Source organism: Alnus glutinosa, chromosome 4 (genome assembly GCF_958979055.1).
Source record: "Alnus glutinosa chromosome 4, dhAlnGlut1.1, whole genome shotgun sequence".
Lineage (NCBI taxonomy): Eukaryota > Viridiplantae > Streptophyta > Magnoliopsida > Fagales > Betulaceae > Alnus > Alnus glutinosa.
In genome coordinates, this window is record NC_084889.1 from 25,242,788 (window position 1) to 25,254,945 (window position 12,158).

General features: G+C 32.5%; 1 protein-coding gene across 1 annotated transcript; it reads right to left on the reverse strand.

Moving 5' to 3' along the window:
* Nucleotides 1-211: 211 nt before the first annotated feature.
* On the reverse strand, nucleotides 212-2,055 carry LOC133865229 (uncharacterized). Its single transcript, XM_062301594.1, has 2 exons — nucleotides 1,816-2,055; nucleotides 212-1,003 (listed from the first exon to the last, which is right to left on the reverse strand). The coding sequence occupies exons 1-2, from the start codon at nucleotides 2,039-2,041 to the stop codon at nucleotides 720-722; spliced, it is 510 nt and encodes a 169-aa protein (XP_062157578.1). The 5' UTR covers nucleotides 2,042-2,055; the 3' UTR covers nucleotides 212-719.
* Nucleotides 2,056-12,158: the final 10,103 nt, after the last annotated feature.

The following is a 12,158-nucleotide window of genomic DNA, read 5'->3' on the forward strand; positions in this document are numbered from 1 at the left end:
CATAAACAATTGATTTTTGCTTCTCTAACTTTGAAGTTGTGCACTTACACGAGAAATGCTCCGTGTGCTTTCAAGTACTTACTACTCTCAAGTGTTTATTTTCTGATAGAACAATGAAAATTACCATTATATTGTGGACAGATTAATCTGTATATTTTTCAAAACATCAAGAAGTAAACGCTTAAAAGTACAATATAGTATTTCTCCCTCTACAATGTGGGTAACCTTTGACTAGTTTTCATTCTAGTTCCAATCCATTGTTTGCTAATATGGAGAGTCATCAAGAATTTTCTCCAATCCCCTAACCTGGTATCATCCAAAAGTGGCATTAACCACATCAAACAAGAACAGCTTGCACCTCGATCTTGCAGTTGGAGCAAGCATAAATTCTAGCTCGACATTCATTGCTAGTTTCTGCCTTTTCTCCCAAGGTCAAATGACAGCAAAATCATACTCCATTGCAGCAGGTCTTAGACGCAAGAGTTTTGAAGCTCGAAAAGTACGAAAACATAGAAAAGGAAGTTTTCTCCGCTCTTAATAAATAATTAATCAGAAACATAAATTTCAAGCATTGTACTTTGATCGTTCAAACAAACAAACAAATCGCCCTCATAACATAACAATTCAACCAACCTGCTGAAATTGAACTTCCGAACATGGTACTCAAGGATGCTTGTGAGATAAAATCAACACCCATAGCATCTCTTGCATTATGCACTTTACTCATCCCTCGCCCTTGTCTTCCTGACAGTCTTCTTTCCATGGGATTCATCAAAATCTTCATCGGTCTTGCTCGATGATTCGTCGACATTGGAGTTGGACTCCTCATCATCAATATCGTCCAGAGGATCTTCCCTCTTCCCACAAATTTCTTCCATCACCTTCTTGTCAGCCTCGTCATGCTTACCTGCCAATTTACTCATCGAAATCACTTTAAAGATCAACGGCGACGGCGATGCCTTTGAAAAGTCGGCATAGCATCTTTGTCTGCGCTTTTTCAGCTCTGAAATACCAAACCATTTGTATATCAATATTGAGGAATACTATAAGTCACTCTTTTATCACTCTTATATCCCTCTAAAAAATGATATGACTTTTAAAATTATCATTAAACTTGTGATTAAATTTTGATCATGTTAATTTTAAAAGTAACATCATTCTTTGGAGGGACACAAGAGAGTTGTAACTCTAGAATTACATGTAATTAAACCGTAAATACTCCGACCAAAAATCCCAAATGAATGCAAAACAAATTGGAATATTTCAGCTATTAAAATGCATATCATATAAACCCAAAAATCCAAAAAAAAAAAAAAAAAAATCACCTTTCAACCAAAACAATTTTTATTCTATTTTATATGTACCCAAACAAAGATCATTAGAATTTTAGTGATATAATAAAAAAGGAGTTGCATATATTCAGATTTCTCAAAAAGAAATGAAGATCCAGAAATCTCAAACCCGCAGAATCATGTATCTTTAGACGTCGAAGACAAACTTCACAGTAAATTGCAAGCATTGCCTGGCAGTTCTATGACCCTTCAAAGAATGAATTATTCATTTAAAAATTTCATAGACTATTAGCATAAAAGTAACAGAACCCAATAGATTCACAGATTTCCCCCAAAGAATAATAACTGCTAAAAGATTCAGACACACACAAAAACAAATAAATAAATAGAGAGAATATATCGAGTTTGAAATCATTAATTAAAAAACTCTGAAATTAACATAAATTTTTTTTTTTTTTTTCTCTTTCCTTCATTTTCCTCGGGTTTCCCAGCAACCAAACAGAGGCCAAGTTCAATTTTTTACCTTCGTCACTGACGTCTTCAACATTGGCGACGAAAACCATGTCCTGGGTCTGTGTCAAAATCAATTTATTTAATGAGACAGGATCGAACGAGTGGATTCCGACTCGAAACAGAGTCAAAGCGGCGAGTGGGGCGAGTGAGAGACTAGGGTTTGGCCTGTAAGTGGATGGAGAGAGAAGAAGATTGCGAGCGCAGAGAGAGACATGTTTGAGCAGACTGCGATTCATGGCTTCTGAGGGTTTGAGGCTCCTTTTGGGTTTACACTCTCTTTTCATATATATATATATATATATATATATATATATATATATATATATATATATATATATATATATATATATATATATATATATATATACATAACATTGAAGACAAGTAGCATTCCATTAAACTTGCATGTGTACCTATTTTTGTGTTAAAAATGCGGCAATTAACTGAACCCCTATTTTTATGTTAAACATGCGGTGGACGCCTGATCATGCGCTCAGTTGTTTCTCTTCCTGTAAACTAACTAAAACGTTTGTGCGACATTTACTGCAACAGAAAGGAAGATATTCGTCCATTTAACTGCAACATTTTCCAGATATTTGTTGGGCGTACGTAGTCCTTCAAACAAACAGACAGTATGTTTTATCTAGACAGTATCTTTTCGCTTTCAAATTGTTTAGTGTGTTTCCAAACACGTACTGATCGTTTATTTGTTACAAATATGATCTAGATAAGTGTCCTGTTTTTTAACAACACATCATATATGTTTCTTGCTTTCAAATTGTTTAGAGTGTTTAGGTCTATTAAAGTAAAAATTGTGTTTGTGAAAATGAGCCTAGTGCAGATAAGTTTGATTTCAAAAGTATTGCAGATAAGAGGTTGCGTCCCTGTACGTTGCAGATATATTCAAACTGTTGTGTTTCTGTTGCAGTTGCAGATCTCGATAAACCATGGCATCCTATTTTTAAGATAAGTGGCGTTTTTGTTTTTGTTTCTTAACAACTGCCTTAAAAAACTACAAATTAAACCAAACCGTTACTTCAATATGATATCCTCATATCCCTCATGCCCCATTTCATAAACTATATGCAACGTAACTACGCAAGTATTACTTTACCAAAGTGTACACTTAATAGTAAGTATTAGACAAACCTTTTCTGTAATGCATTTGGATCTCTACAGCTTCAGATTTTTAGGACGTATCAAACATTTTAGCTTATGTTCTTCTGTTTTTTATTATTGTCCTTATTCCTTTGTTATATTATTTTTTCTTCAGTTATTTTTTTGGTAAATTTTACATCGAATTCAGAAAATGACGGTGAGAAATAGATTTTCATTATCTTCTTTAGTTTTGGTCCTTATTGTTGTTATAATTTATGTATTATTATTATTATTATTATTATTATATCTAAAAGTAGTTTCTTACATTATATATGCTAAAGATGGTCAAAAGAAAATCTATTTGACATGACTTTTTTTATATCTATGAATTTCATTAGAACATAAAAAAGTATACGGGAAATAAAGTTAATTTCTATTATATTAGTATTAATTTTGATTGGGTTTTGAAAATTGTGTTTGCAGGGGTCGTGTTTAAAAAGAATGGTAAATAATCCGTTTGTTTGTCTTTATTTTTTGTGATTCTGTGCTTCAGATTCTATTTTTTGTTTTAATTTTTATATTAATTATTATTTTTGTTCTAAAAGTATTTCCTCTTACGTTATATATGCGAATGATGATCGAAAGAAAAAATATCTATTTAACAGGAATTTTTCCTATACCTTTGAAAAAAAAGTGTATGGAAAAGACAGTAAATTATCTGTTAGATTAGTATTAACTTTGATTGGGTTTTGGAAAATGTGTTTGCAGAGGTCGTGTTCAAAGATAATGGTAAATAATTTGTTTGTTTGTCTTTATTTTATGTGTGGTTTTGTTCTTTCATATTCCATTTTTTTGCCTTTTTCTTCTAATTTTTAAATTATTTTTAACTTCTGTTCTAAAAGTAATTTATTTTACGTCGAAAAAATCTCTATTTGATAGGACTTTTTCTTATACTTATGAATTTCATTAGAACCGGGAAAAGTATACGGAAAAAGCACTTCTTTTCTATGTGTATATTAGTATTTTCCAATTTTTTATATTTTTTTGGCATTTTATTGTTTGTGGTTATGTTCTTTTGTAAATTTGACAGTAAATTCAAGGAAATGATGATGAGTAAGAGAGCTTACTACGTTGTTTTCGGCACAGAGTATTAATCATATTAATATTATTATTAATTTTCGAGAGAATAAAGTATTTTGTAGTGGAGAGGAAGTGATATTAGGTTGGGATATGATGGATATATTGTTTTGTTCGTTGGGTTTTGTTTATGCTGTTGAGTAAAGATATAACGACATGTTAAGCATTCACCCTCGAACTAACTCTTACCCATTTGCCTTCAAATATGATATTGGAGCCGAGGTCCACAGTGATAGGCAAAGAAAGAGAACACCTCTTGCATTTGACAAAGTCTAATGCTCCATTATTCATCCAAAAAAAAAAGTTTAATGCTCCATTTGTTTTAACGTAAAATGTTTTTCGTCGTAAAATATTTTCAACGAAATTATTTTTCAGAAAAAAAATTATTTTCTTGAAAATATTTTTTGGTGTTTGGCTTGTACGAAAAAATCACCAACGGCATAAAATGGAATTGACTACCGCCGCCTGAATCTGGCAACGTCCAGCCACCATCCTTGGATTCCGGCCAAACTGTCCAAAATTTGACCAATACGATCGAAATCTGACCAGTTTCGCCGGAATCTGGCCTAGTTTCGCAGGAATTCGGCAGAAATTTTCAGATTCCGGCCAAATTGGCCAAAATCCGGACAATACAGCAGGAATCCGACTATACTAGCCAGATTCCGACCATACTGGTCAGATCAACCGGTTTAGCCAGAATTTGGTTTGCCGGAATCCAGTTGTAATGGCTGTAATCCAAACAATACGGCCAAAATTCAGATGTATGTCAGAATTAGGCAATCAGATACCAAAATTCGGGAATCTTCGGCAATAGAGTCGAACTATCAACAAACTCCAATGCCCAAAGGTGGCAGATTCCCATAAACGTACATGCAAGAATAAAAAATTTAAATCCAAAAAATGATTTATAGTTTTCAAAACCATTAATCGTTTTCCAAAAATTAAATAGGCTTTTACAATCAAACTGAAAATGATTTCCGTTGACCATTATTTTCGTCCCTGCCAAACACTAACAAATGCCAAAAATATTTTCAAAAAATATTTTACGTCAAAACAAACCGAGCATAAGTTTCAAATTTTGGTAATTATTCACTAAATAAGAAGAGAAAACCATGCAAGCTCACAGGCTCACAGCTTCTTGATGCTGATCTCCATGTGGAATACAACACTTTAATCGAATCAGTGGATTACCAGAAAACTCAAGGACATTGTTATATTCTCCATACAATTTTTTAGTAATCCACTGACCGACTAAACCTTAACTCCAATTTGGCTTCCTTTTCTGAACTTTGGGCTTCGTACAGCACTACTTATAGCCTCTTACAAATGCCCTTATTTAATTCTGGCCATATAAGACAACTTAACTTCAATTCATTAGTCTCACCTAATTAATGCATTTTTCCTTCTTGTGTTTTATTTTTCACATAATGTGGGGCCCAGATTCTTACCGAGATAAGAGTAATGATTATTTTTCTCCTCCCGTCTTTCTTTCATTCTCTTATTTTTTAAAATTATTATTGAATTTGTGGGGTTCATGTAAGTCCCTCGTATAGGCCTCACAAGTTTAAAGGTAATTTTAAAAATTAGAAGAATGGAAAAATGGCAGGAGTGAGATGTATAGCACTTCACTATTTTTATTGTTCAAAGTCGCCAAATTTGTGGGAGAGTAGGTTAAGGAGAGAGTTCTTAGAAAGCATATGAGCTTTTCCATTCATTTAAAGATTCTAAGCACCTGCAACAATGGCGGCCTTGTACCCAATTTGACTCCCAAATGTATTTCTGATCATGCGTTTTGATCAAGAAAGTTTGAACTGAATTCATATAGTTTTGATTGAAATTTAAGTTTTCTCATGTGATGCTTAATTGTTAATGTTTCTAATTCTTTCAAATCATATCTGATTGAATTAAAACTCATATAAATGAAAATTTCTTTAGGTCTATTCCGATTCAAGTGATTATATATATGTATATAGTAAAAGTAATAAATAAAACAAAATTATCAAACTTTACAGAAATGTAAAGGGAAGAACAGAAAAATGAAGAACAGAGAAAACAAGCTAGTGAAGAAGATAATCTTGATCTTCTGTATTGAAATTAATGAACAGTATTACATAGAAGAGTATATATATACAATCAATTAAGCACGTGTGCTTTAACTGACAGACTAACTTGCTAAGTAATTGCCTTGCTGTACTACTCAGAAACTAACTGCCAACTCTAGAGTAAAACAGAAACTGTACAGCTTAGCATCTAAACTCCAATAATAATAATAATAATAATAATGTGATTATGATGAATAGAGATTCGCATATTTCGTCTTCTCTATGAGTAGCCGACCACCCCATTGGGAGTGGCTAGTTACAACAAAGGGCTACCGGTGATGGTTAAAGAAGGTGACCGGTGACAATAGAGGGCTTTCAAAGAATGTTGTCACTAAAGACAGCAAACGGTGGCCAATGACAGCGAACGGCCACCAAGGATGGCGTCAAACAGGGGTCGATGATAGTGGAGAGCATCCAGATACAACGCACGAATGGTGACCGGTGACGATGGAGGGCCTCCGAAAACGACAACGGATGGTGGCGAATAACAACATCATGGGATAGGTCTTAAACAAATTTGGGAAAGGAAACTATGTTATTTCTTCCACGATGCTCATGAAATATGTTAGAGACAGACGTGAAGGCAGTGGGTCACGGCACTGTCGGCAAGGGTTCAACCATAATAATTCTGCTGAAAGGGTGTTAAAAAGATCATTGCGACACTATATTTATCATTAAATTTTATTTTAACGAGGTATTATACATTAATATAAAAATGGAAAATAATGGGTGGATTTTTAATTGAAGGTGACCCACTCCCTAGATTTCTTTCTTACACTTCCATATCGGAGTTAATAAGAAGTCTTAAATGAAGAGGACCATAAATATATGGACAATTTGAGGGAAATAGGGACATAAATTTCGATAGCAACATTAAGTCCACCATAAATGAAACATTGTAGAATAAATTGAATAAGTTAAAGCAATTAAATAAGAGAGATAGAGACAATCTTTTTTCCTCTTTTTTTTTTTTTTGGGGGGGGGGGGGGGGGGGGGGCAAATTGGCTTGCCACATAGGGGGAGAGGATCTCCACTAGGGCTCTTGGCTTACGTTATTTCCGAAGATGGGCTTTGATTGGGCCTGCGTGGGCTTTCTGGTTAAATGGGGCTTTAGTCTCCTTCTGTCAACTGCTATAACTTTTTTACTCCAGATATGCTTTTCAAATCGCTCCTTTCATTGCAAACTGATTACGTGGCATCACAAGCTTTAGCTAAAGAGGTTCTTAAAAGATCTTAAGCAACAAAAGCATAGTCAAGGTCCATCAAAGATCTTAAGAATTGTGAATGGCTTGAAGAAAAAAAAAAAAAAAAAAATTGACAGACTAAAAGAACTAGTGTAAGAAGAATGGCAATTTGATGGCTTCTTGAACTTGCTTCAGAGACTTTTGAGCTTCATTCCCTCCCTCACCCCATTACTATAAATAAGACATTCAAACTTCTTTTTTATTGGCTCTAAAAAAAAAAATGTTGCTTACCCTTTTTATAGAATTACGATAAATAAAAACAAAAATAAAAGAATAAGAATCTTTTACCTTCTGTATATGATAGACAGTTAATTACTTTACTTTTGATTAAATTAAAGTCTCAATTATTGTTGCACGCAACAGATTATCTCTTGCTTTTACAAGTGGTTCGTAAAACTTATCAGATCCTATTTCTTCATCATTCCAGCTGATTGATAAGATTATATTATTTTATGCCGTCCCGTGAAGGGTGGAGGGAGGGAGGAAGGGGGGTCGAGAAGGTCAAATGCCCCCTCACTCCCCAAAAAATTTTTCAACTCCGGTAAAAAAATCCTCAATCCTATTGTCCACCCTTAACTATTCATCAGGGCCAATCAGTGCCCTCAGCCACCCACCCATCAAACATCAAGATTCACACGTGCGGGCAAAGACTCACACAGCGCCGACCACCTCTTTGATTTTTATTTTTTTTCCATCATGTTAGATGAAGGTAGAAGAAAGTGATGTCTTTTAGATTGTCCAAAACGAGTCGTTTAAATAAACTTTGTTGTTTGTTGACCAAAGGTCCAAACGCTCATTTTCACTTTTCAGCCTGCCCAGTTGCTACCATTTTTTTTATTTTTTATTTTTTAACGCGTCATACTGTTTGTTACTGACTTAATATATTAATATATTAATATATTAATTTGTTTTCTTCAAGCCGTTCCCAATTCATATCAATCTTTTTAGCCTTTTTTTTTTTTTAAGCCTCGTAGGTGTACGGTAAAAAAATATCAAAACAGAGCAAAAAAAAAAAAAAAAAAACTTTTTTCTTTTTTTTTGGCAATTTCCCTTTGTTTCTTTTTTCTTTTTTTCGAATCGACAATTTCTCTTTCTTGAGAAGTTTTAAATATTCAATCAAATTTTTACATTAATTAAATTTTTATATTCGGATTGTTCTTTAAATTAATACATATTTAGTTTTTTTTTTATATATTTTAATTGTATGAAATATATAATTGTAGTTAATGTAGATCATTGCTTAAGAAAAAGAAAAAAAAAAAAAACAGATTACCATCTTAATAATAGAGACCAAATCCGACGAACATATCTACAAAAGGGACATCGTCAACCAGTTAACCACGATTTTTAAAAAATACTATTTGAAAAAATATGGCGACGTTTTGATTGAGCATGGTTCAAAAAAATATGCTGATTGATTGTTTGTTTACTTAACTGAACAAAAGATTAGTACTATGCGTGGAAAAAAAAATGTAAGTCATATTTATGTGTTTTAAATAATACTTAAATTTTATTGAATTTTTAATTTATTTCATTAATTATATTTTTAAATATTTTTAATCAATTTTTGTCGACACAAATTACGCGGGCAGTTACAACGTAAATGGTGCATCGTCGATGCTCTATACTTGTCACTAAATGCGGGTCAACATGGATGTATTCATTCAGCAGCCCTATCACCGATGGCTGCGCAACAACGCACATGAATTGGTCACATCTGATGGGCAATACCCGTGACCCATGATGGGCCCTTTTTATTGATTCTTGAGAGCTTGAGCTTTTCTTCTAACTTTGTATTTAAGTCAAATTAGAATTTTAAAATTGTTCGTATTTTTTAAAATGCACCCATTTGCTTTGCATGCGATTTTAAAAATACAATTCCCAAACACGATACTTTTTTGTTATTTTGTTTAAAATGTTCTGTTAGCATGTCGGGTCAAACCGACTCTACGTCGCATTCTTTATTTTTGGAGAGCGACGCTTTTTATTTTTTATTTTAATCTATCTTGCAAAATAATATTTAAAGGAGAGATTAATCAATAAAATATGAGATAATGGATAGTTAAAAGAATGTATACTTGACAATATGAGAGTGTGAAACGGCTGTTTAAAATGTGGATGCTCTAATACATTTTCATATCTATTTTATATTGAAAAGTCAGAAAAGAGATGCACGTGCCTTTTATTTATTAGAAGTATACTCAAATGATACCACTTGGTACATTTAACATTAATAAAACAAAATATTGAACATTAGAAAAGAAAAAGAAAGGCTAACGGTTTTGGAGGGAAATTATCTTTAATCTTTATAAGTGCTAGAATGTGGTTTCTTTCTATGCTTGAATAGATTTGTTCCGTTTGTTTCGGCGTTAAATAATTTTTAAAAAATGTTTTTCAGTGGTTTGGTGCGAGTAAAAATAATAGTCAAACTGAAAATATTTTTGGTTTAACCAAAAAAGCTTATTTAGTTTCAAAAAATTATTTACGTTTTTAAATTTTGTAAATCATTTTGCGGGACAAATCTGGGTCACCACCCAACCAACTCGGACCATCACCTAACCACCTTTAAACCACTGCTGCACCATAGACTATAACTGAGCCACCCTCGAATCATTACCGAGCCACCTTCAGATCATATCCTAGCTACATTCGGATTACTACTGAACCATCATCTGACCATCACCAAGTAATTATTTTATATTAATAATTTTATCTTGTGAATAAAAATTGATTTTTATAGGTTAAAATGATTGAATGAAAAAATATAAATGCCAAAAAAACGTTTTTTGTCGAAAATGTTTTTTAAAAAATGTAATTTTCTTAAAATTATTTTACGACCAAAAAAAAAATTTATACCAAAATAAACTGAGGTAAAAAAAAATAAAAATAAAAATAAAAAGAAAGAAACCGAGTGGAGAGGGAAAAGAAAGTCAAAAATATCTTGAGCTGTTTCACGCAAATCAACCTCTAAGACTCGTCATTTTCAGCGTTTCATGGCTTCAAAACGTTTATATATTATTCAAAAAAGCAGCCCTTCGTTTGCGGTCAAAGCACACAAAACAAAAATAAAGTTGCAACTTGTCTCCCTTCTCTTTCACAGTTTCACTGATTACAGTCCATGTACATTCCACAATTTATAATGCTGTCTACCAATTATTTCTCCAAATTATTAGCGGTTTGGACAGACAACGTCGCATCACTCGGCCGAACAGATGAATTTTATACGAATTCTTTCCACTTTTTTTTTTGTGCTCGAGTAATTAGAAGGTGCTTCAAGCAATTATTATTTATTTAAGTTGCTATTCTATGAGCTCATTTGAATGAATCAAGTGTCAAGTTTCAAGTTGCAAAATAATAAACAACCATGATCCAATGGTATACGAATAACTTGATGACCCTAAATCGGAGGCCTGATTGCCTGAATATATATATATAATCATTAAAGAATGAGATAATCAAACTAAATTAGTATGCTACAATGGTGTCACAATACACAAGTAAACCAATAGAATTATACATAGATCGAAACAATCCCAACATTAAAGGGGGGGGGGGGGGGGAATAAAAATAAATTCCAAATAAAAGAAAATAAAAATGGTAGATCAATGAGAATGATATGTGTGTGTATATATATATAAATTCCCACTATTTATGAAAGAATATGTGCTACCTTATTATGTAATAAAAATACTGTAGTCATTTTCAGCTGGTTTAAATGGCCTGTCATGTACCAAAGAGCCAATTTGGTGGCATTGTGCTATTCTGTTTAGCTTTACATGATGTTGCTTGGAAACCCATTAAGGTTGTGTCCCCTAAGGAATTTGAAAACTTTTACTGTAATTTTTTATTTCATAAGAATTTCAATACCATTGAATTTTTTTTTTTTTTTTTCGGGGGGGGGGGGGGGGTATTTGAATGAGTGTACTTTTAAAAAAGTTTAAGATAAAAAGTATTATAGCAATCAGAAGAGTAATTCTATAAGTTCCTTATATGTCACTCTTGTATCCATTAAAAAATGAGGTAGCTTTTAAAATTATTATTTGATCAAAATTCAATAGTGATCAATCACAAGCTCAATGTTGATTTTAAAAATTACCTCATTTTTTTTAGAGACACAAAAGAAAATTCTAGCATTGGTACTAGAAATAGTGACGATAAGTACCAATGATGAGTGTCATTGTGTCAACATATCCGGTAATAGTAGTGACAACAATATTAACATTAAGTTCAATAATTGTAAAGACGAGAATATAAAGATTAATAATAAAAAGAATGAAAATGGTAATTTTTGTTATAGAATTTGCATAATAACACCTTCTATTGTTAAATCTGAACTTTGGATTTTTATGCTTGAAAAAAAAAAAATCTAAATCCTAACTTCACAATTCCAGTGATTTTTTAACCTGACTCGCTTGTTAGCCAGATTAAGAAAATCAATATTGTTGATGCAGATTTTCGCACTACTAGATTGAGTTTCAAGTATTTGTAAAACAAAGAGAGACCCACCGGAATGGAGAAGACTCCAATACCTAAATGAGTAGATGGTTCTCAATTTGGCCTTTTGGAGAAAGTCTTCTTGAGAGAGTTAAAAGTGAAAGTGTGAATCTGTGATGAGTGTTATCATAGAGATATTTTAGATAGAGAGCTCTTATGTGTGAATGTCATACATTTTCTCTTGTATACCACTAGGGGTGGAACTATATATTTAAGGGTAACAAAAAGAGACAAAACTTAAAAAAAATAAAAATAAAAATAAAACAAAATTTAAAGGT

Bases quoted from the DNA above. Each gene is read 5' to 3' on its own strand.
- LOC133865229 (XM_062301594.1), bottom strand. From the start codon at position 2,041: ATGAATCGCAGTCTGCTCAAACATGTCTCTCTCTGCGCTCGCAATCTT. The intron at 1,004-1,815 runs GTAAAAAATTGA...TTGGTATTTCAG, and splicing joins TGAAGACGTCAGTGACGAAG to AGCTGAAAAAGCGCAGACAA.